Source organism: Pristiophorus japonicus, chromosome 2 (genome assembly GCF_044704955.1).
Source record: "Pristiophorus japonicus isolate sPriJap1 chromosome 2, sPriJap1.hap1, whole genome shotgun sequence".
In the NCBI taxonomy this organism is placed as follows: Eukaryota; Metazoa; Chordata; class Chondrichthyes; family Pristiophoridae; genus Pristiophorus; species Pristiophorus japonicus.
The window spans coordinates 331974733-331998834 of NC_091978.1; the positions used below are offsets into that span (position 1 = coordinate 331974733).

The following is a 24102-nucleotide window of genomic DNA, read 5'->3' on the forward strand; positions in this document are numbered from 1 at the left end:
CGTGCTAGTCAGAGTAGGAATCGCAGGATAGCTCGGATGAATACGTGGCTTGAGAAATGGTGCAGAAGGGAGGGATTCAAATTCCTGGGGCATTGGAACCGGTTCTGGGGGAGGTGGGACCAGTACAAACTGGACGGTCTGCACCTGGGCAGGACCGGAACCAATGTCCTCGGGGGAGTATTTGCTAGTGCTGTTGGGGAGGAGTTAAACTAATGTGGCAGGGGGATGGGAACCTATGCAGGGAGACAGAGGGAAATAGAAGGGGGGCAGAAGCAAAAGATAGAAAGGAGAATATAAAAGTGGAGGGCAGAAAAACCCAAGGCAAAAAGCAAAAAGGGCCACATTACAGCAAGATTCAAAAGGGGCAAAGCGTGTTAAAAAGACAAGCCTGAAGACTCTGTGCCTCAATGCAAGGAGTATTCGGAATAAGGTGGTTGAATTAACTGCGCAGATAGCAGTTAATGGATACGATGTGATTGGCATCACGGAGACATGGCTCCAGGGTGACCAAGGCTGAGAACTCAACATCCAAGGGTATTCAGCATTTAGGAAGGATAGACAGAAAGGAAACGGAGGCGGGGTGGCATTGCTGGTTAAAGAGGAAATCAATGCAATTGTAAGGAAGGACATTAGCCTGGATGATGTGGAATCGGTATGGGTGGAGCTGCGGAATTCCAAAGGCAGAAAACGCTAGTGGGAGTTGTGTATAGACCACCAAATAGTAGTAGTGAGGTTGGGGACAGCATCAAAGAAGAAATAAGGGATGTGTGCAATAAAGGTACAGCAGTAATCATGGGCGACTTTAATCTACATATAGATTGGGCTAACCTAACTGGTAGCAATGCGGTGGAGGAGGATTTCCTGGAGTGTATTTGGGATGGTTTTTCAGACCAATATGTCGAGGAACCAACCAGGGAACTGGCCATCTAGACTGGGTGATGTGTAATGAGAAGGGACTAATTAGCAATCTTGTTGTGCGAGGCCCTTTGGGGAAAAGTGACCATAATATGGTAGAATTCCTTATTAAGATGGAGAGTGACAAAGTTAATTCGGAAACTAGGGTCCTGAACTTAAGGAAAGGTAACTTCGACGATGTGAGGTGTGAATTGGCTAGAAGAGACTCGCAGAGGATACTTAAAGGGTTGACTGTGGATAAGCAATGGCAAACATTTAAAGATCACATGGATGAACTTCAGCAATTGTACATCCCTGTCTGGAGTAAAAATAAAACTGGGAAGGTGGCTCAACCATGGCTAACAAGGGAAATTAAGGATAGTGTTAAAACCAAGGAAGAGGCATATAAATTGGCTAGAAAAAGCAACAAACCTGAGGACTGGGAGAAATTTAGAATTCAACAGAGGACGACTAAGGGTTTAATTAAGAGGGGGAAAATAGAGTACGAGAGGAAGCTTGCAGGGAACATAAAAGCTGACTGCAAAAGCTTCTATAAATATGTGAAGAGAAAAAGATTAGTAAAGACAAACGTAGGTCCTTTGCAGTCGGATTCAGGTGAATTTATAATGGGGAACAAAGAAATGGCAGACCAATTGAACCAATACTTCAGTTCTGTCTTCACAAAGGAAGATACAAATAATGTACTAGAGGACAGTGGGTCTAGTGAGAATGAGGAATTGAAAGATATCCTTATTAGGCGGGAAATTGTGTTAGGGAAATTGATGGGATTAAAGGCCGATAAATCCCTGGGTCCTGATAGTCTGCATCCCAGACTACTTAAGGAAGTGGCCCTAGAAATAGTGGATGCATTGGTGATCATTTTCCAACAATCTATTGACTCTGGATCAGTTCCAATGGACTGGAGGGTAGCTAACGTAATGCCACTTTTTTTAAAAAAGGAGGGAGAGAGAAAGCGGGTAATTATAGACCTGTTAGCCTGACATCAGTAGTGGGGAAAATGCTGGAATCAATCATTAAGGATGAAATAGCAGTCCATTTGGAAAGCAGTGACAGGATCGGACCGAGTCAGCATGGATTTATGAAAGGGAAATCATGTTTGATGAATCTTCTGGAATTTTTTGAGGATGTAACTAGTAGAGTGGACAAGGGAGAACCAGTAGATGTGGTGTATTTGGACTTTCAAAAGCTTTTGACAAGGTCCCGCACACGAGATTGGTGTGCAAAATCAAAGCGCATGGTATTGGGGGTAATGTACTGACGTGGATAGAGAACTGGTTAGCAGACAGGAAGCAGAGAGTCGGGATAAACGGGTCCTTTTCAGAATGGCAGGCAGTTACTAGTGGGGTGCTGCAGGGCTCAGTGCTGGGACTCCAGCCCTTACAATATACATTAATGATTTGGATGAAGGAATAGAGTGTAATATCTCCAAGTTTGCAGATGACACTAAACTGGGTGGCGGTGTGAGCTGTGAGGAGGACGCTAAGAGGCTGCAGGGTGACTTGGACAGATTAGGTGAGTGGGCAAATACATGGCAGATGCAGTATAATGTGGATAAATGTGAGGTTATCCATTTTGGTGGCAAAAACACGAAGGCAGAATAATTGCGGCAGACTAGAAAAAAGGGAGGTGCAACGAGACCTGGGTGTCTTGGTTCATCAGTCACTGAAAGTGGGCACGCAGGTACAGCAGGCGGTAAAGAAGGCAAATGGTATGTTGGCCTTCATAGCTAGGGGATTTGAATATAGGAGCATGGAGGTCTTACTGCAATTGTACAGGGCCTTAGTGAGGCCTCACCTGGAATATTGTGTTCAGTTTTGGTCTCCTAGTCTGAGGAAGGACGTTCTTGCTATTGAGGGAGTGCAGCAAAGGTTCACCAGACTGATTCCAGGGATGGCTGGGCTGTCATATGAGGAAAGACTGGATCAACTGGGCCTTTATTCACTGGAGTTTAGAAGGATGAGAGGGGATCTCAGAAACATATAAGATTCTGACAGGACTGGACAGGTTAGATGTGGGAAGAATGTTCCTGATGTTGGGGAAGTCCAGAACCAGGGGACATAGTCTTAGGATAAGGGGTAGGCCATTTCGGACTGAGATGAGGAGAAACTTCTTCACTCAGAGAGTTGTTGACCTGTGGAATTCCCTGCCGCAGAGAGTTGTTGATGCCAGTTCATTGGATATATTCAAGAGGGAGTTAGATATGGCCCTTACGATTAAGGGGATCAAGGAGTATGGAGAGAAAGCAGCAAAGTGGTACTGAAGGAATGATCAGCCATGATCTTATTGAATGGCGGTGCAGGCTCGAAGGGCTGAATGACCGACTCCTGCACCTATTTTCGATGTTTCTATGGGCCCAAGTTTCCACATGATTTGCTCCTGATTTTTTGGAGCAATTGGTGGAGAACGGAGTATCTTAGAAATCGCAATTCTCCACATTTAAGTTTTCTGCAGTTCTAGTCATTTAGAATAGTTTCACTTTTGAACAAGAAGCCTCAGTGCTGATCATGGAAGGGCAATGTGCTTTTATTAAAAAATGATTAAAAATTGAACAGCTACAAAGAACTACAAAAATGGCCGAGTGCCAATGTTTCCTTCACACTGCGCGTGTGCAAACGCTCCAACGCGCATGCGCAGGGTTGCCGGCACGAAAAAAATGGTACCCGCCCCCTCCTACTTACAAAATCGGCGCGAGTGGTAGGCTCCGCCCCCCTGGGCGCCGCGCCAAGCAGACATCAAGCTGCAAAGCGCTCGAGAATAGCGCATTTTTTTTCAGGCGCCGTTTTCGGCGCGAAAAACGGGAGCCCAGCTCGGAGGGGCACCTGTTTTGCCGCTTGTGGAAACTTGGGGCCTATGTTTCTGCACCTATTTTCTATGTTTCTATTTCACACCTTGAAATTAATTTATATAAGATTCCATGAGAACTAAAACAATTAAAACAGCGCAGTGTTACCTGTTAAATTTTGAATGCTGTTTTTCAGAGAACCTTGTATCTACACTTACGCTTGTTGACGTGCTGCCTCAAAGCTCCATGTGGCATGTTGAGTCCTTGGATATTTTTTCAGAGATACTAGGGTCAATTTTAACCCCGCAGTCGGGAGCGGTGTGGGGGTGGGGGGAAATGTTGGGTTTAAAATCGGGTGAGTTGTTTTACTGACTGAAGGTCGCTCTGTTCTCGTCTGGCGGCATTACATCTTCGCTGACTTGTTAGTCAGTCAAGTCTCCTGCTGCAGGCAGGCAGGGGCCTAATTGAAAGGTAAAAGTCATGGCTCATTGACGTTATTGGCCCTGCATCGCCGTTTATACTGGAACTCGGGGAGGGCCACCAGAGAAACTAGGCGGGAGGCAACAGAGTGGCTGGAAGTGGCCAGAGTATGTACAGTTTCTTTAATTTTTGGAAGAATTTCTAGGGTGCTCCTCCTGACACCCAAGGAATCCCGGGGTCACCTTTGCTTTGATCTTTTCTCTCCCATCCCCCAAGTAACATTGGTTCAGCAACCCCCCCCCCCCCCCAAGCACTTGCCATGCTGGGACCACCCCAATTCCTGCTCCCACACTCCAGCATTGACCTCATTCCTGCCTGCTTCAGGCAGGAGATAGATGTGCAATATTGAAATGAGGCCTACAGTTAACATCAGTCTGGGCCTCACTTCTTTCTCAACACTTGGGTGCACCACCTGCTTCAGGCCCCCCACATACCAATCCTACCCCGTGTTACAATTGGCCCCATAGTCTTGCATGTCTGAACAACCAGATTAGATACCTTTTTAAAAATACGCAGTCTTTTCACTTCTCTTTTCTGTTGGATTTATTGCAGAGGTTTTTACACAGTGGAGGTACAGCTTCCCAGTAAATTATTTGAGGTTTTGCCGCAGGAGATTAAAGATGGAAAGTTGCTCCGTGTGTATCCAGTGTTTTTTAACATCGGAATAAATGAACAACAAACTCTGGCAGAGAGGTATATACACATTATTTTGTTTATGAAATGTTTATTCATTTATCTACAGAGCTGTTTTTTGAAGGACTTGATCAGAACAGCATTTTGTCTGCTATTCCTTGTGAAGCTAGAGTGGGGAATTCTTGTTTTGTTGCAGGTTTGTCAACTTTGTAGTCTAATATTGCACTTACAAGTCAAGTCAATTGCTCACTTATATTTGCATTATCTGTGCTTCTCAGCATTTTAAAGATCTGGATGAAGCACCCTCTCAACCTGTTTTTACCCCCAATTTAAACAAATTTGGGTGCGACAACAAATATTGAAATGAGCCATAGAGACTAAGATGATCTTGGCTTTGATACCGGCTCTATGCTGAGGTAGCTGATCTCAGCCAGCACAGTGGTGCCAGTACAGCAATTCATCTTGAATTAGGGATGGAAAAAATCAGTTAGAGTTTCTGCCACTGCTTGCTATACAGTAATCCCACCGTGGGAAATTTGCCCAATCCCAGAGTTTCCTGCCAGCTGACTTAAAATAGGGCATTCATTTCCTTTAAGGAAAGAGAAACACCCAATTTCAACAGCCTATTGCAAAATATGACCCATTCATTGTTACACATATTTTGTTTCGTGTTTGCTTTATGAATATACAGTGACTTGAGACACTAAATTGCCCTCAAAATAAATTTCATAAAATTAATATCACTAAAAATATTTCTAACTAAATGCAAGCACAATATTGAGAGTAATTCATGTTGTTGTAGGTATGTGTAGTAGCCAGGTCTAAGCTAAACTAATTTATCTGTGCCAGTGATAAAAAAAAAACTTGCATTATATAGCACCTTCCATGACTTCAGGAAATCCCAAAGTGCTTTACAGCCAATGAAGTACTTTTGAAGTGTAGTACTGTTGTATTATAGGAATTGTGATAGCCAATTTGCACACAGCAATGGAATAAATGACCTAATTTGTTGTAGGAATGTTGATTGAGGGATAAATATTGGCCAAGACACCGGGAGAACTCCTCTGCTCTTCTTCGAAATAGTAATATGAGATCTCTTGCGTCCACATGAGAGAATGGACAGGGCCTTGGTTTAACATCTCATCTGAAAGACAATACCTCCGACAGTGCAGCACTTCCTCGGTACTGCACTGAAGTGTAAGCCTGGATTATGTCTCAAGTCTCTGAAGTGAGATTTTAACCTTTTGACTCAGAGGCGAGAGTGCTACCAATAAGCCACAGCTGACACTTAAATATAATGAGACAAAATGCTTTTGAAAAGTTACATTTTGCATGTTGCGCTTTTCAAAAAGAATTTAAATTAAGCAAAGAACCGGCATGGGTATGTGGCTGAAAGGCTTACTTCTCTGCTGTAAACATCTATATTGTAAAGAAAATCAAGGTATATAATTTAAGTGCTATGAAAATAAACAGGATGTCAATGATGAATGGAGAACCAAAATGCTGTGTAATGTAACTTCCTCCTCATCTAGCAGACCCCAGAATGGAGGATCAAATAAAGATATAAGGAACCAAGAAATTCTTATCTGAAGGTTACAGCTGTATCAATATGTTTTCAAGAACTTGTCAGATAACCTCTAATCAGAAAAAACAAGCTCAAAGGTTGAAATGGAAAGAGCAATGGTGTAATTACGTAGGATAAATGTTCAAGATTGAAGGACGGAGGATTTTTAGAATCATCTGCAGAGACTTTTGATGACTGAGTCCAAGCATAAGTACCAAGGAGGTCAGTGCATGAAATAATGAAGAACAAAATGATGACATTTGATGATTCCACCTCTCTTAAAAGAAAATACCTGGACAATGTCCTGGAGTATCTGACTCTTCCAGTGAACCACAGAGACCAAAAATTAGGCAGAATAGTTTAATTTATTTCATATAGTTTAGAGATTCTTTCTTATCATTCTGCTATCATTGTAGCATAGATGAGGAGGAAGTTACATTACACAGCATTTTGGTTCTCCATTCATCATTGACATCCTGTTTATTTTCATAGCACTTAAATTATTTCAGTGTAAATCAAGATGAAATAAACTGAATACAGATTTCATTCTGATGTCAACTAGGTTTAAAAGGTTTACCTGGAATTTCCTTTTCCTATAGGAAAGAGATGTGAATTTCCTGCTTCTCAGCTCAAGCCAACTGTTAATGTGAAATACAAAATGTTTTCTAGTTTCCTTTCATTAGGTACTGTCTCCTCACTTTCAAAACTGCCATCATCACCTCCTTTCACAAAAAAAAAACACACTCAATTCATCTGTCCTTGCAAACTACTGCTCCAACTTCCCTTTCTTCCTCAAAGTCCTTGGGATAGAATTTCCAGTGGTTCACCGCCCGATTTCTCGGCAGTATTGGCCGTTTTGGGCGAGAACTGGGTCGGCGAGAAATTCCCCAGCTGAGGTAAGCTGGCAGTTTCGAAGTCCCGCTGGGGAGTGGACCTCTGATGTGCACCGTCCACAGATCGTCCTGGCACGATTTCTGGCTGAGCGGTGACCCATAGGTAAGTTTTTTTTTAAACGCCCTCGAGGATCAGCGGGGCTGGGCGGTAGGTAAATAGGTCTGCAAGAAAAAGGTAAGTGATTGGCTTTTTACTATTTATTTTCAAAATCTGTTGGGGTGATTTAATTTTAAAGTGTCTTGGGAATGTTTTTTGGATTTTTTTAGTTGGGTTTTTTGAAAAATTATTTTTATTCTTTTTTAGGTGTTAGGCTAAAGGTGTTAGGTAAAAGGTTTACCCCTCGGGGTAAATTTTTATAGATTTTTAAAATTTTTCGCCCATTTTCTTTAGGCACCGCCCAATCTACCCGAAGTTGCACTTTTTCGCCCAGATTGGGGGTGCAAGGCCCATGTTTTTCACTGGGTGGATTTAAAAAAAAATTTTCGGGACGTTTTCGCCGGCAATAATCTTCCCAGCCTTAGCGGTTTTTTGGGTGGCAATCGGGTGCTGGCGGGCTTTGGGGAAATTCTAGCTCCTTGACTATGTTGTCACCTCCCAAATCCGTGCCTATCTTTCCTGCAACTTCATGTTTGAATCTCTCCAATCAGGTTTCTGCTGATGTAACACTACTGAAAGGGCCCTAATCAATGTCACATAATCCATATTCTGCAACTATGACGATGGTGCACTGTCCTTCCTCATCCACCTCAACCTCTACAGCTTTGACACAGTTGATCAAACCAACCTCCTCCAATGCCTCTTTTCTGTTGTCCATCTCAAGCCTTGCTTAATTCTGCTTTTACCTATCCAAGCATAACTAGAGCTTCTGGGGTATGGTACAAAAGTGATGATATTACTGGACTAATAATCCAGAGAACATGAGTTCAAATGTCACCATGACAGTTTGTGAATATGAATTCAATTACATAAAAAGGAATCAATCTGGAATGAAAAGCTGGTAACAGTAAAAGTGATCATGAAGCTGTTGGATTGTCGTAAAATCCCAACTAGTTAACCAATGTCTTTTAGGGAAGGAAACCTGCCGTACTTATCTAGTCTGACCTATACGGTGACTCCAGTCCCACACCAGCATGGTTGGCTCTTAACTGCCCGCTGAAATGGCCTCTCAGTGATATCAAATCTCTGAAATAGAATAACAAGAATAAAACTGGATGGATCGCTCGGCTGAAACCTAGGTATCGAATTGGGACACAAAAACGCACACCCAGCCCAGTTGGCCCTGTAATGTCCTCCTCACTAACATCTGGAGACCAAAGTTGGAAGAGCTGTCCCATAGACTAGTCAAGCAAAAGCCTAACATAATCATACTTACAAATCATAACTCTCAGCCAATGTCCCAGACTCCTCCATTACCATCCCTGGGTATATCCTATCCCACTGGCAGGGCTTGTGGCAGGTGGTTAGAGAACCAACATTAGGGAATAACCTACATATCCTTGTGCTCATTAATCTACTTGTCGCAGATGTATGAACAAATTTAGCAGCTCAAAACTGGGCAACTGTGAGCCATCAGCAGCAGCAGAATTATATTCCACCACAATCTTTAAAGTCGTGGCCTGGGCATATCACTCACTCCTCCATCACCATTAAGCCAGATGACCAACTCTGGTTCAATGGGGAGTGTAGAGCAGCATGCCAGGAGTAGCACGAGGCATAACAGAAAATGAGGTGTCAACCTGATGAAGCTCAAACACAGGAGTACATGCATGCTAAATAGTGGGTGCAGCACGTTATAGCAAAGCTAAGTGATCTCAGCATAAGAACATAAGAAATAGGAGCAGGAGTAGGCCATTTGACCCTTCGAGCCTGCTTCACCATTCAGTAAGATCATAGCTGATCTGCTACCTCACCTACACCTGCCCATACAATCTCCATATCCCTTGGTTCCTTTAATATCCAAAAATCTATCAATCTCTGTCTTGAATATAATGAACAACTGAGCATTCACGGCCCTCGGGTAGTGAATTCCAAAATTCACAACTCTTCGAGTGAAGCAGTTTCTCTGCATCTCTGTCCTAAATGGATGACCCCATATCTTGACACTGTGACCCCAAGTTCTAGACTCTCCAGCCAGGGGAAACATCCTCCCAGCATCTATCCTGCAAAGCCCCTTAACAATTTTTTACGTTTCAATTAGATCACCTCTCATTCTTCTAAACTCTAGGGAATATTGGACTGGTCTACTCAATCTCTACTCATAGAACAATCCACCCATTCCAGGAATCAGATTAGTGAACCTTTGTTGCACTCCCTCTAAGGCAAGTATATCCTTCCTTAGGTAAGGAGAACAAAACTGCACACAGTGCTCCAGGTGTGTTCTCATCAAAGCCCTAAATAATTGCAGTAAGACATCTTCACTCTTGTACTCCAATCCTTTTGTAATAAAGGCTAACATACCATTTGCTTTTCTAAATGGTTGCTGTACCTGCATGTTAACTTTCTGTGATCCTTGTACAAGGACACACAGGTCCCTCTGAATACCAACATTTCCCAATCTCTCACCATTAAAACAATATTCTGCTTTTCCATTTTTCCTACCCAAGTGGATAAATTCACCTCCACCTTATATTCCATCTGCCATGTTCTTGCCCACTCACTGAACCTGTCTATATCCTTTGCTGTCTCTTTGCATCTTACTCACAACTTACTTTCTCACCTAGCTTGTATTATCAGCAAACTTGGATATATTACACTCAGTTCCCTCATCTAAGTCATTGATATAGATTGTAAATAGCTGAGACCCAAACACTGATTCTTGCAGTGCTCCACTAATTACAGCCTGCCAACCCAAAAATGACAATTTTGTTCCTACTCTCTGTTTTCTGCCTATTATCCAATCCTCAATCCATGCTAATATGTTACCCCCAATCCCATGAGCCTCAATTTTATGTAATTACCTCTTGTGTGACACTTTATCAAATGCCTTCTGAAAATCCAAATATACTACATCCACTGTTTTCCCCCTTATCTACCCTGCTAATTATAACCTCAAAAAACTCTTAACTGGTTTGGCAAACATGATTTCCCTTTCATAAATCCATATTGACTCTGTGGTGGAATCATATTATGATTTTCGAAGTGCCCTATTACCATGTCTCTAATAATAGATTCTAGAATTTTCCTTGCTACTGATGTCAGGCTAACTGACCTATAGTTCCCTGATTTTCCTCTCCCTTCTTTCTTGAATAGCAGGGTTACATTAGCTACCTTCTAATCCACGGGGACCGTTCTAAAATCTAGGAAATTCTGGACAATCAAAACCAATGCATCCACTATCTATGTAGCCACCTCTTTTAATCCCCATCAGGTCCAGGGGATTTGTTGGCTTTTAGTCCCATTAATTTCTTCAGCTCTATTTCTTTACTAATACTAATTTCTTTAAGTTCCTCATTCTCTCTAAATACTTGGTTCCCCACTATTTCCAGAATGTTTTTGTAGCTTCTTCCATGAAGATAAAGTATGTGTTTAATGCCTCTGCCATTTCCTTATTCCCCATTATAATGTATTTAAATGTTAACCATTGCTTATCTATTGTCATATCCTTTAATCTAGTTTCCTAATCTACCTTTGCTGATTCACCCCTCATACTGACATAGTTTGCTTTATTCAGATTTCAGACCCTAGTTTCGTACTTAACTAAATCACACTCAAACTCAATATAAAATTATATAATATTATGACCACTCTTCCCCAGAGGATCCTTTACTACAAGGTTATTAATTAACCCTGTCTCATTGCACAATACTAGATCTAAAATAGTCTTTTCCCTAGTTGGTTCCTCGACACACTGATCTAGAAAACTTTCAAATGCATCTCATCCTCCACACTATTACTGCAAATTTGGTTTGCCCAGTCTATCTGAAAATTAAAGTTTTGCATGATTACTGTATTACCCTTGTTACATGCACTTCTAATTTCCTGATTTATACCCTTCCGGACACAACAACTACTGTTAGGGGCCTATAAACCACTCCCACCAGTGTTTTCTGCCCCTTATTATTTCTTAGCTCCACCCAAAATGATTCTACATCTTAATTTTCTGAGCTAAGATCTTTTCTCTCTAATGTCTTCATCCCATCCTTTATTATCAGGGCTAATCACACTACCCACTTTTCCATTTTGCCTATTTCTTCTAAAAGTCAAGTATCCTGGAATATTTAGTTCCCAGCCTTGGTCACTCTGCAACCACGTGTCTGTAATGGCTATTAGATCAAACTCATTTATTTCTATCTGTGCTTTTAATTCATCTGTTTTGTTGCGAATACTACGCACATTCTGCTTTGTGCCTTTAGCATTAATTTTTTTCTATTTTTCCCTTGGTCACCTTTGTCACTAATGCGCTATTATAGTTCTTCAACTCTCTGTCCCTTCCTAACCCACTCTGCTTATTTTTTACCCAAATCGATACTCTGCTCTACAGCCATGACATTTCTCTTATTATTTCTAAATTTACCCTTTTCTGAATCCTCCCCTTTTATTAGTTTAAAGCCCTATCTACTGTCCTAGTTTTTGGATTCGCCAGGGCACTGGTTCCAATAGAACAACTCCCTCTTTCCTCAGTACTGGTGCCAGTGCCCCGTGAAGCAAAACCTCTGCCTCCCACACCACTCTTTCAACTAATGGATCAGGCCAAAGCTCTGTAGTCGTGACACATTCAGTCATGAATGGTGGTGGAAAATTAAGCAACTAACGGGTGAAGCAGGCTCGATGAATATCCCCATCCTCAATGATGGCAGAGCCCAGCACATGAGTGTAAAAGACCAGGCTGAAGTATTTGCTACCAACTTCAGCCAGAAGTGCTGAGTGAATCATCCTTCTCAGCTTCCTCCTTAGGTTCCACCATCACAAATACCAGACTTCAGATAATTTGATTCACTCCACGTGATATCAAGAAACAGCTGAGTGCATTGCACACAACAATGGCTACGCAAGGGTCTTGACAGCATCCCTGCTGTGCTGCTGAAGACCTGTGCGCCAAAACTATCCTCGCCTCTAATCAAGCTGTTTCAGTACTGGCATCAACCCGACAATATGGACAATTGTCCAAGTATGCTCTATCCATCAAAAGCAGGACAAATCCAATCTGACCAATTACTGCCCCATCAGTCTACTCTCCATCATCAGCAAAGTAATGGAAGGCATCATGGACAGTGCTATCAATAACCTGCTCACCGAATCTCAGTTTGGATTCTGCTAAGACCACTCGGCTTCAGAACTCATTACAGCCTTAGTCCATACATGACAAAAGGGCTGAATTTCAGAGGTGAGGTGAGAGTGACTGCCCTTGTCATCAAGGAAGCATTCGACCGAGTGTGGCATCAAAGAGTCCTAATAAAACCGCAATCAATGGGAATCCGGAGGTTAAGGTTCTCCCTTAACTCCTCTTTCTATGTGAATGAGACCCACTTCCTGGCTCTCCTGAACCCCATTCCCACTAAACTGTTGGTCACTAATGTACTATTAGTCTTTATTTCAATATCACTGCACACAAGCTAAAAACAAAGATGAAAGGTCCTAAAAAGTGAAGTTGTGGGCTGTAAATATTGATTAGATAAGATTAAAAACTCTACATATGAAACAAAAACAAACAAACCGCTCAATCAGCATCTATGAAAATAAATAAATATTTTGAGACCAGAGCTCTTTACAACTCGGGGTGAATAAAGCACCTCAATTAGTAAGTACACAACATATCCCTGTACTGGTCAAATAAACTTATTTTTTTTAATTTAGTGCCCAGTCTCTGCTCTTTCACAAATACACCACTCATGCCCTCTGTCTGTCACTGGATAATCCCGCACTTTATGCGTCTAATATATTTATGATGTAGATGCAGATCAATTTCCCCTTGCTTTGATTGGTCAGTTCTGCCATCAATCATCAGTCATTCCGGTTTAATGACATGGTGGGCGGTGCCTCCAGCATACCTGCGATGACTAATTATAGTGTACTGTTTTTGGGTGTAACTAATGGTGAAATTTTAAATTTATTTTCCTAAATCTGTAGGCCAGAGTTGTTGTTTATTGCCTGAAACTATTTTACATTTAATGACTGAACATTTTATTTGGGGACTTGTTTCCAGAACTGGGGACTCCACTGGGGACTCTTCCAGGGACATTGTTTACCCGGGGACACAGTACCTAATCTGGGGACTGTCCCTGGAAAATGTTGACGTATGGTCACCCTACCATATCCTATCCCGCGCCAAGTCCTGCTCACCTGTCATTCCTGTCCTTGCTGACCTAAATTGTCTCCTCTTCCCCCAACGCCTCCAATTTAAAATTCTCTTCCTCGTGTTTAAATCTATTCATGGCCTCGCCCTTTCCTATCTCTGTCATGTCATCCAGCCTACACCTCCTGTTCCCCATCCCACCCCAAAAACTCTGCATTCCTCTGAGTCTGGCCTCTTGTGTATTCCTCCTCTCTTTGTCCCTCCATTGGCGGTCATGCCTTCAGTCATTTAAACCTCTTGCTCTGGAATTCTCTCTCTGAGCTCTGCCTCTCCACCTACCTCGCCTCTTTTATGATCCTCATTAAAACCTGCCTCTTTGTGGATGCTGGATGATGACAAGCTCAAACTCCGTGAAGACCTTGTAGTTGAACAGTCTTCCAACACTCATTTTAGGCTCACATATAAAGATTGGCCATTTGGACGAGGTGCCAGAGAGCTGCTGGTGTCTGTAGCCAAAGTGTGCCTTGAACTCAAAATTGTGTCCAGCATGAGACTGAGTACCTTCAGGTGATAAGGAGTTTAAAAAAATGCTAAAATCTGATGGATGGAGGTAGTGAATAGTTGAGGTATACAGACCAGGAAGGTCCTGGAAATGCGCTGAGTTGTCTAATCTGAGGTAGGGCAGCAGGTAGGGTACTATCATTGTCCTTGACACCACTGGGTTAGAGAGTGGAAATTCAAGCATGGTTCCCTCTCCTAATTGCTATCTGAGAACTTTTACTGGAAGTGTGTTTATGTGTGGACATGTGTGAGCCTCGATGGTGAATGTTGGCAGACTATTCGATTCAGGAGCATTGTAGTCAAGCCTGATCGCGTCCACACAGAAGGACATCAAGGGTCAGTGGATAGTAATCAAGAGTGGGAAAAGTGAGTGATTTTCCACTCCCTATCCCAGGGACACTGAGAATACCTGCGGTCTCCCTGGCTAGGATGAGATAATTTAGTATAAACTAGAGATCAAACTTGAGACTTTCCGGTACTGTGTGGCTTGGCTATGGATAAACTTAGTAAACCATTTGGTGGAGCTCTATGTATTACAAATGTTGTGACAGCTTTTGATATATTATATAAGTAAATAAATACTCCATGATTTAAACCTGGAACTTGCTCTGTGTGATGTCATTGTACAAACACTTAATTCTTTAGGATTGATGCATCCGTTAAAATAGTAAACAGTGGAATCTGTTTTGAACATTCTTTCAATTTTGCACACTATAATTTCCAGTCTTTAGTACTTAATTAAGGGGAATTCCCCTGGTACCCTGGTCAACATCCCTCAGCAAACAGAATCTCTGGTCATTTATCTCATTGCTGTTTGTGGGACCTTGCTGTGTGCAATTCTGGCTACAGCATTTCACTACATTACAGTTGTGTCTTCGAAAGTACTTCATTAGCTCTGAAACACTTTTAGATGTGCTGAGGTTGTGAAAGGTGCTATATAAATACAAGTTTTAAAATGTATTTCTTTAATTTTACTTTAAACGTTATGGAATTCAAATAGTAAAAATTAAAATTGTGTTATTGACTAATTAGAATTTATCTTTTATTGTTAGGTTTGGAGATATTTCTCTGCAGGAAATTATCAATCAAGAGAATTTTAAACTACTCAGTAAATATTACAAATTATTTCAAGAAAAACTATCATCTGATTGTAAGTATATGTTTGTTTCAGTATTAATTTGTAAGCAGACAGACATACCTCACTGTAATTTATCAGGTTATATGGAATGTTTAAAAGTTTCTAAATATGGGGCCGTAATTTGCAGCCCCTGTGGCTGCCTACGAGGTGGCACGCGCCAGTAGGAGTTTAGGCATGCGAAGCACTTGCGCTAAAACCTAGAACTTGCGATCTGTCAGTGTGTAAGACTTTTAAAGGACAGAAAAACTGCTTTGTTAGCCCATGGCTTTGGAATAATTAGGGTTCCCTGTAATTTGGTGCCAGCTCCAATAGACATTAACCCCAGATACAGAAAATGACACATGTGCTGTTTGCTAGTTTGTCAATTCAACTTTAAAAACATATTTCAAGGAGCTTGGTGGATAATGCAGCATTGAAACAGCCCTAATCAAAGTCACAAATGACATCCTACGTGACTGTGACCATGGTGCACTATCCCTCCTCATCCTTCTCGACTTGTCATTGTCTTTAGCATCCGCCACAAACTCTGTTCCATAGCCACTGCTTCCATCCCCCTCCCTGACCACTGTTTGAGGCTGAACCAGACTGTTCGTGACCTCGATGTCCTATTTGACCTTAAGCTGAGCGTCCAACCCCATACCTTCTCCATCAGCAAGACCTCCACCTCCGTAATATTGGCCATCTCCACCCTTGCCGCAGCTCATCTGTTGCTCATCTGAAACCTCATCCATGCTTTTGTTCCTTCCAGACTCAATCATTGACTCATCATCATCATAGACAGTCCCTCAGAATCAAGGAAGACTTGCTTCCACTCCTGAAGTGAGTTCTTTGGTGGCTGAACAATCCAATATGAGAGCCACAGACCCTGTCACAAGTGGGACAGACATTCGTGAGGGAAGGGGTGGGTGGGACTGGTTTGCCACAAGCTCCTTCCACTGCCTGCGCTTGACCTCTTCATGCTCTCGGCGTTGAGATTCGAAGAGCTCAACGCCCTCCCGGATGCACTTTCTCCACCTAGGGCGGTCTTCGGCCAGGGACTCCCAGGTGTCAGTGGTGATGTCGCACTTTATCAGGGAGGCTTTGAGGGTGTTCTTGTAACGTTTCCGATGTCCACTTTTGGCTCATTTGCCGTGAAGGAGCACTTGCTTTGGGAGTCTCGTGTCTGGCATGCGAACTATGTGGCCTGCCCAGCGGAGCTAATTGAGTGTAGTCAATGGTTCAATGCTGGGGATGTTAGCCTGGACGAGGACATTGATGTTGGTGCGCCTGTCCTCGAACCATTCCAATGCTCCCTTGGCCGACCTTTCATCTTCCATCCTCTGTAAATTTCAGCTCATCCATAGCTATGCTGCCTGTATCCTGACTAGCACCAAGCCCTGTTCACCCATCATCACTGTGCTCGCTGACCTACATTGGTTCCCAGACCAGCAACACCTCAAATTTAGAAATCTCAGCTTATATAAATATAAGTTGTTGTTGTGTTCAATCCCTCCAAGACCTTGCCCTTCCCTATCTCTGTAACCATCTCCAGCCCTACAACCCTCCTAGAACTCTGCGTACCTCAAATTCTGGCCTTTTGAACATCCCCGATTTCCTTCGGCTCTCCATTGGCGGCCATGCCTTCGGCTGTCTAAGCCCTAAGTTCTGGAATTCCCTTCCTAAATCTCTCTGCTTCTCTCTCTCCTTCTTTTAAGATGCTCCTTAAAACCTACCCCTTCGATCAAGCTTTCGGTCACCTATCCCAAAATCTCCTATGTGGCTGTGTCAAATTTTGTCTGATAACACTCTTGAAGCACCTTCGGCTGTTTTGCTACCTTAAAGGTGCAATATAAATACAAGTTGTTGTTTATAATGTGGCACAGTAGCAGAAGATATTTCATTTGCCAGTTATTACATTAGAAAATTGATTAACACAAGTTAGATAATGCAGACAACCAATCGCAAAATAATTTATTCAGACATATTAACAAAAGTGTCTTATGTGTACATGTTTACACGGTGATAACACATCATGGAAACTAGTCTCTAAATGAAATGTCAGATTTTGTTTGTGTAAGTCAGGCCTTTTACCCCTGTATATATCAGATTTTGTGAAATTTGTTGACAAATCTGTCTTTGTGCCTTCAAGCTAAACTAACAATTTTAAATAACTGTCAGCTAACATGGCAGGACAGCTGGGGCCCGTTGTATGCATACGCTGTGCCATGTGGGAACTTCAGAAAACTGTGTGTGTCCTGAAAAACCACATATGCAGGCAGTGCCGCCAACCACTTGAGCTCGAACTCCGAATTTCTGAACCCGAGATGTGATTGGCGTCACTACAGTGCATACGGGAGGCTAAGTATTTCACGGATAGCTCATTTCAGGAGGTGGCCACCCCACAGCTACAGAGAGGAAAAGACTTGCATTTATGGTACCTTTCACGACTACCAGACATCTCAAAGCACTTTATAGCCAATGAAGTACTTTTTGAAGTGGTCACTGCTGTAATGTAGGAAACGCGGCAGCCAATTTATGCACAGCAAGCTCCCACAAATAACAATGTGATAATGACTAGATGATCTGTTTTAGTGATGTTGATTGAGGATAAATATTGGCCAGGACACTGGAGATAACTCCCCTGCTCCTCTTCGAAATAGTGCCCCATAGGATCTTTTACGCTCTCCTGAGAGAGCAGATGGAGCTTTGGTTTAACGTCCCATCCAAAAGACGACATCTCCAACAGTGCAGCACTCTGTCAGCCTAAATTTTTGTGCTCAAGTCTCTGGAGTGGGATTTGAACCACAACCTTCTGATTCAGAGGCAAGGGCGCTATCCACTGAGCCACAGTTGGCATAGGTTCCAGTGTGACCCACAATTTCTGGCTGTTGTCTTTCCCTGATAGAATGTCCTGCACTCATTCAGTGATATCCAGAGTTCAGGAGGAGAGGGAGTAGATGACCACCAGACAGACTAGGATGAAAATGCAGGTAGTGCAGTAATCCCCTGGGAGTGTGGCATTCACAATCTAGTGCTGAATACCAGTGAGGATGCTGATACCCCAAGGGAGTGCAGTCGGAAGCTAATTCATGGCACTGTGGTAGACTCAGCTGCACAGAAGGGCATAATAAAGTGTAGCACTACAGTTGATATAGGGAGGGACCTGTACAAGTTGGGTGCATGTGAAAAAGGCTGGGACCAAGTTCTGCACTGTGAGGTTAACTCGTGCTGTGAGGAAGTGTTTAAACTAATCTGACAAGCGGAGAGACACCAGGACATAGCAGCAGAGAGGAGAGAGAAGGTGCATAGAAAACTAGGAGGGACAAATACAACAGAACAATAAATAGTGTAGAAAGAGCAGGAAGTGAATGAAGGACAAAAGCAAAGCAGACTAGCATGGTCTTGGAATGCATGTGTGTTAATGCAAGGTTGATGAGCTACAGATGCAAGTTGCCACATGGAGTTATAGAATAGTGACTATAAGGGAGACCTGGCTTAAACATAGGAAGGACTAGGAACTAAACATTCCTGGCTACAATGTGTTCAGGAGGGATGGGGAAGGGAATAAGAAGGGGGGTTGGGTGCACAACAGTATTGATCAATGATAATATCACAGTTCTACAGAGGGATGATATACTAGAGGGTTTGAAGACTAAATCTATTATGGTTAGAGTTAAGGAACAGACAGGGAGCAGTTACATTGTTTAGTCTTTAATATATACCCCACATAGAGAGGAGATAGAGAATCTAGATCTGGGGAATGAAGTCAGGCAAGTGTTTCGGTGGGGGAACATCTGGGTAATGGTGATCATAATATAATTAGATTTAAAGTAATTATGGAAAGGGACAAAGAAAAATGAAAGGTGAAAATATTTAATTGGAAGAGAGCCAATTTCAGTGCATTGAGAAGGGATCTAGCACAGGTGGACTGGGAAAAAAGATTGGCCAGGAAAACAGTAAATAAGCAATGGCAGGCCTTCATGCCAGAGATAGTTCAGGTACAAACCAGGCATATTCCCATAAGGAAGAAAGATGGGGCATCCAAAGCCAGAGCTTCCTGGATGACGCAGGAAATAGACGTTAAAATGAAACCAAAAAAGGAGGTTTATGATGATTGTCACGTACAGAATAGTCAAAAACCAGGCAGAATACAGAGTGTGCAGGGGGAAATTGATGAAAGATAGGAAGGACAAAGCGAGAATATCAGAAAAGATTAGCGGGTAACAAAAAAAGGAACTCAAAAATCTTTTATAAATATATAAAGAGGAAAAGGATAGTTAAAGGAATGGTGGGGTTGATTAAGGACAAAAAAGTAAATCTTGTGGAGGCATGGCTGAGATACTGAATGAGTACTTTGCATCTGTCTTCACAAAAGAAGAGGATGAAGTTAATGTCAGAATAGAGGAGTGGGGAGTGGAGATATTGGATAAAATAAAAATATATAGAAAGGAAGTGCTAAATAGGTTGGTATCAATCAAAGTTAACAAGTCACCCAGTCCAGATGGGATGCATCCTAGTTTGCTGAGGGAAGCTCGGATGATGATAGCAGAAGCTCTTTCAATCCTCTTTGGACATTGGAATAGTTCCAGAAGACTGGAGGTTTGCAAATGTTACACCCCTGGTCAAAAAAGGGGAGAGGAATAAACCAGGTAGCTACAGGCCAATCAGTCTGATGTCGATGGCGGGAAAACAACTAGAGATCATTGTCAAAGACAAAAATTAATTCTAACTTGGAGAAGCATGGATTAATATGGGATAGCCAGCATGGATTTGTTAAAGGCAAATCAAGTTGACTAACCTGATTGAGTTATTTGATGAAGTAACAGAGAGGGGTGATGAAGGTATTGCAGTAGATGTTATATATATATGGACTTTCAAAAGACATTTGAGAAAGTACCTCATAACAGAATGATTCAGCAAATAGACCCACATGGTGGTAACTTGGGTACATAATTGGCTAAGGGATAGGAGGCAGAGAGTGAACGGATATTTTTCTGACTGGAGTGAAGTATGCAGTGGAGTCTCCCAGGGGTCGGTTTAGGACCATTGTTTTTCTTGTTACATATAAATAGCCAGGACATGGGTATAGAGAGTGCAATTTTGAAGTTTGTGGACAATACAGAACTGGGAAACATAGAAGCCTTCAGGAGGACAAAGACAGGCTGGTGAAATGGGCAGATACATGGCAGATGCAATTTAATGTGGTAAGTATGAAGAGATGCACTTTGGGAGAAACAACATGGAGAGATAATATAATCTATATGGTACTACTTTTAATGGGGTGCAAGAACAGAGGAACCTGGGGCCACGATTTTGCCACTCACGGCGAGTTCAGTGTGGCTGGGGTCAGAGGGGTGTGGGAAATGTGCTCCTCTCTGCAGCCCGCCCTCTGTACCCAATCTTCCGTGGCTGGGGCTTGTTAAACTCGCCCTGCGGGCTTCCCGGCCAATTAAGAGGAAGCCGGCGTAATTTGATGATGCATCATCAGCCGGTTTCTTTAAAGGGACAATGCGCACATTGATTTTGACAGTTCTTCTGTCAGTGTTCTGCAGAATTGAGTTGCTGCAAACACTGACATGCACTGCATAGAGGTGCACAGCTGCACCCAGGCTCTCCCATGACTCCATCCTGATGCTTATGGAGTGAGCCACACCACTCAGAGAGGTTCTCTTCCCTTCGAGTGGCCGGAAGTGTCCTTCCCAGGTTGTACATTGTACAGGAGGGCACAAGCTGGGATATCGTCAGGAAGACTGGGCTGCAGTGGCAAAATCTTTCAATGATCTCAGTGGATCACGAAACGTTACTGCAAAACCACATTCAATCTCATCCTGCTGTGCCACTCATCACATCCCCATCACTCTGCCTTCCCTACTCTATCCCTGCACATCCTTACTCACACCAACTTACCTTGCACCTCCACCCATCTCTCGCTCTCTATCTACATTATCACTTCCCCATCTCACTAGCCACCCCTCACACTCACCCTCATCCTTGTCCAATCATACCAACTAACAACATACAAGGGTAGGCACGTAGGTGTTTTAGCCAATGTTCATGTAGAGTTTCTGCTAATGTGTTGTCAAACATTGAAATCTTTATTTTGAACACTTTGTGTTCTTAGACAGATTTGTATGCATCTTTGTAAGTGGCTTAGCGGGTGGTACTGGATGGTCAGACATAAGGGTACCGTGCACAATGGTGATGAGTGTGAAAGGAATGGCTTGGGCATTGCAGGGAAGCTTTATGGAGCTGGTGTGGGGTGGTGCCAATCTGACACATCATGTGCCAATCAGGGTGCACAGCATCAAGTGAATTAAATGTAGCCATGGTGAGGCCATCTATGGGGCCCCTAGCAGCAATGTGGCCTGGTGTTGATTTCCTCCAACGAGGTGACAGTGAATAGAGAGTCCACTGCAAACCCTTCCAATCTGCATGCAGCTCAAAAGTTTCTTCCAAATCCTGAAGGCTTCAGCTTCTGACATTGGAAAGTGAACAGCTGTGAAATGGTAGCTTTTGTATCACTTCTGAAGCTGACAACTTGCCAAAGCAATAGAGAGTCACTGAGAATCCGACTCCACTTACCTGGCGTATTCCCTGAGGGAAGGCAAATCTGTCAAAAGTTTGGTAAAATTGTAAGTGCCTGCTTTTAATCCTCTTTTAATTCGACTGCCTCTTAATGGGCCCAAGTTTGCCCCCTCTGCTAGAACGGCGCACTTCCATGAGGTGCGCGGACTTTGTAGTACAGAAACGGCAGCGGTTTCTTACCTCTGTATTCTCCCCATTGGTTCCAGGCCTGTGGCCTGTGGCGCAGCGCATCGGAACGCGTGGTGGGCGGAGCTACAACCCTGTGCCGAAAAGAGTGCCGGCAGCTGTGCGCGTGTACAGTGGAGTCTGCGCGCATGCGCAGTAGATCCTGGCCCTCCCAGCGCGTGCTGGCCCTGGGCGACCCTACCCCTGGCCGATGGAACAACATGATGTTCACCACTCCTATCCCGGGCTGAGTAGCCTGCCGCACAGGCCGGCCACTGCCTTCCCGCGCTGAGGGCTACAAGAGACAGGTTGGTAGGGGGAAGAGTTTTGATCGGGGGGAGGAGGAGAGGAAAAGTTTTGATCCAGCGGGGGTGGAGAGGTGGGGTTGCAGGGGGTGGAGGGGGAGAGAAAAGAATCTTCAAAGATTTTCCAGTACTTTAATATTGAGCTATCTTTAGTAAAAATATACTCAGTTTAATCAGGCTGATAGCACCTACACCCTATCCAGTCTCGCTGCTTGGGATTTAAAAAATAACTAGCATTCCTATCATAACTCTGTCATTTGGAGGCTACCTGCGCTGATCTCTTAACTCACCGCAGGGTTTTTCAGAAAGTACAAAAGTGGCCACTTACTCTGGCCTAACTTAGTTTGGAGTAAGTTTTAGCTGGCTAAACTTGCTTAAATGGCCAAAACAGGCGTAAGTGGCTGGTAACGCCCCCTTTTGAAAAAAAAAACTGAACAAAATAAAACCTAACTAGCTCACTTGCTCTGGATGGGGAGAATTGCAATTTTTAAGTTACTCCAAAAAAATCTAGTTGCTCCAAAAAAAGGAAGCAACTCCTGGGGAAATTTGGGCCCAATGACCTTAATTAACTGGCCCGCCACTTGCAGTTGGGTGTGCGATCCACACGCAGTCCTGACAGGTCAGAAACTCACACAGAGGTGGGTTTGGAGCGGGATCCCGAACCGCTGTCAATCAGGGCCATTTTGACAGCGGGCTCATCTCTAAACCCACACTCTCAGGGCTAGGAAGATTATGGCCTAGGTGTGCATATTCACAAATCTTTGAAAGTGGCAGGACAAGTTGATGATGAGATTATGATGATGATGGGATACTTGGCTTCATAAATAAGGGAATTAAATACAAAAACAAGGCATGCATGCTAAACATTTACAAATTAAGCCTCAGCCAAAGTATTGTGTATAATTCCAGATTCCACACTTTTTAGGAAGGATGTCAAAGTCTGAGAGAGAGAGAGAGAGAGTACAAAGGAGGTTTACCAAGATGATACCAAAGATTTAGAGAGTTCAGTTGTGTGGAGAGATTGGAAAAGCTGGGATTATTCTCTTTAGAGCAGAGAAGGTTAAAGGGAGACCAAATGGAGCTATTCGAAATTAGGAGGGCTTTTGTTAGAGCAAGTAGGGAGAAACTATTTCCTCAAGTAAGTGGGTCAGTAACCAGAGATCATAGATTTAAAATAATTGTCAAAAAAACTAGAGGAAAAATTAGGAGAAATTTCTTCACCGAGCTGTTAAGATCTAGAATGCACTACGTGAAAGGGTGGTGAAATCTGATCCCATAGGAACTTTTAAAAGACAATTGGATATGTATTTGAAGAGGACTACTTTGCAGGGTTATGGGGAAAAAGCTGAGGTGTGGGAGTAAATTGGACAACTTTCTCAAAGAGCCAGCATCGGCATAATGGGCCAAATGGCCTCCTTCTGTGTTGTAAGATTTTATGATTCAAAAACTGCTTTCAACTCAGAACCAGTAAAGAAAACATGAAAACTAATTGGCTAGTTCAACTAGTTATCTTTGAAATCAACGCTATTGACTGTATATGTATAAAATGTTAGAAGGTGATTGAGCACCAGACATGCTTATGTATAAAATAGAGGGGGAGGAAATCACCTGAGAGTGCATTCTCAGACCATTTCAGTATCTGGGCTGATGACTGATCCTCTGAAGAGAATTGAAATAGAACAAGTACAATATTTCAGCAAAAGCTTGTATTTCTCATGAAGGAGCCTCTTTAAGACTTTTTCTGTGTGCTAGGTGTAGAAAAATCGTAAGCTCATTCTTTAGAAATGCATTAATAATTTTGCTCGATCTAGAACACAGGAAATCCCTCCTCCTTTAATTGCCCCATGACGCCCCCACCCCCCACCCCCC

The 24102-nt window shown here is 42.9% G+C and overlaps 1 protein-coding gene across 6 annotated transcripts in view; it reads left to right on the forward strand.

Moving 5' to 3' along the window:
- The window catches only part of inpp4b (inositol polyphosphate-4-phosphatase type II B), a 697459-nt gene that overhangs the window by 582278 nt on the left and 91079 nt on the right, over nt 1–24102 (forward strand). For all 6 annotated transcript variants that reach the window (XM_070872076.1, XM_070872113.1, XM_070872087.1 and 3 more), the window contains 2 exons: nt 4730–4870; nt 15114–15211. In XM_070872076.1, the coding sequence (XP_070728177.1) occupies nt 4730–4870; nt 15114–15211 (239 nt within the window). The remainder of the gene's footprint in view (nt 1–4729; nt 4871–15113; nt 15212–24102) is intronic.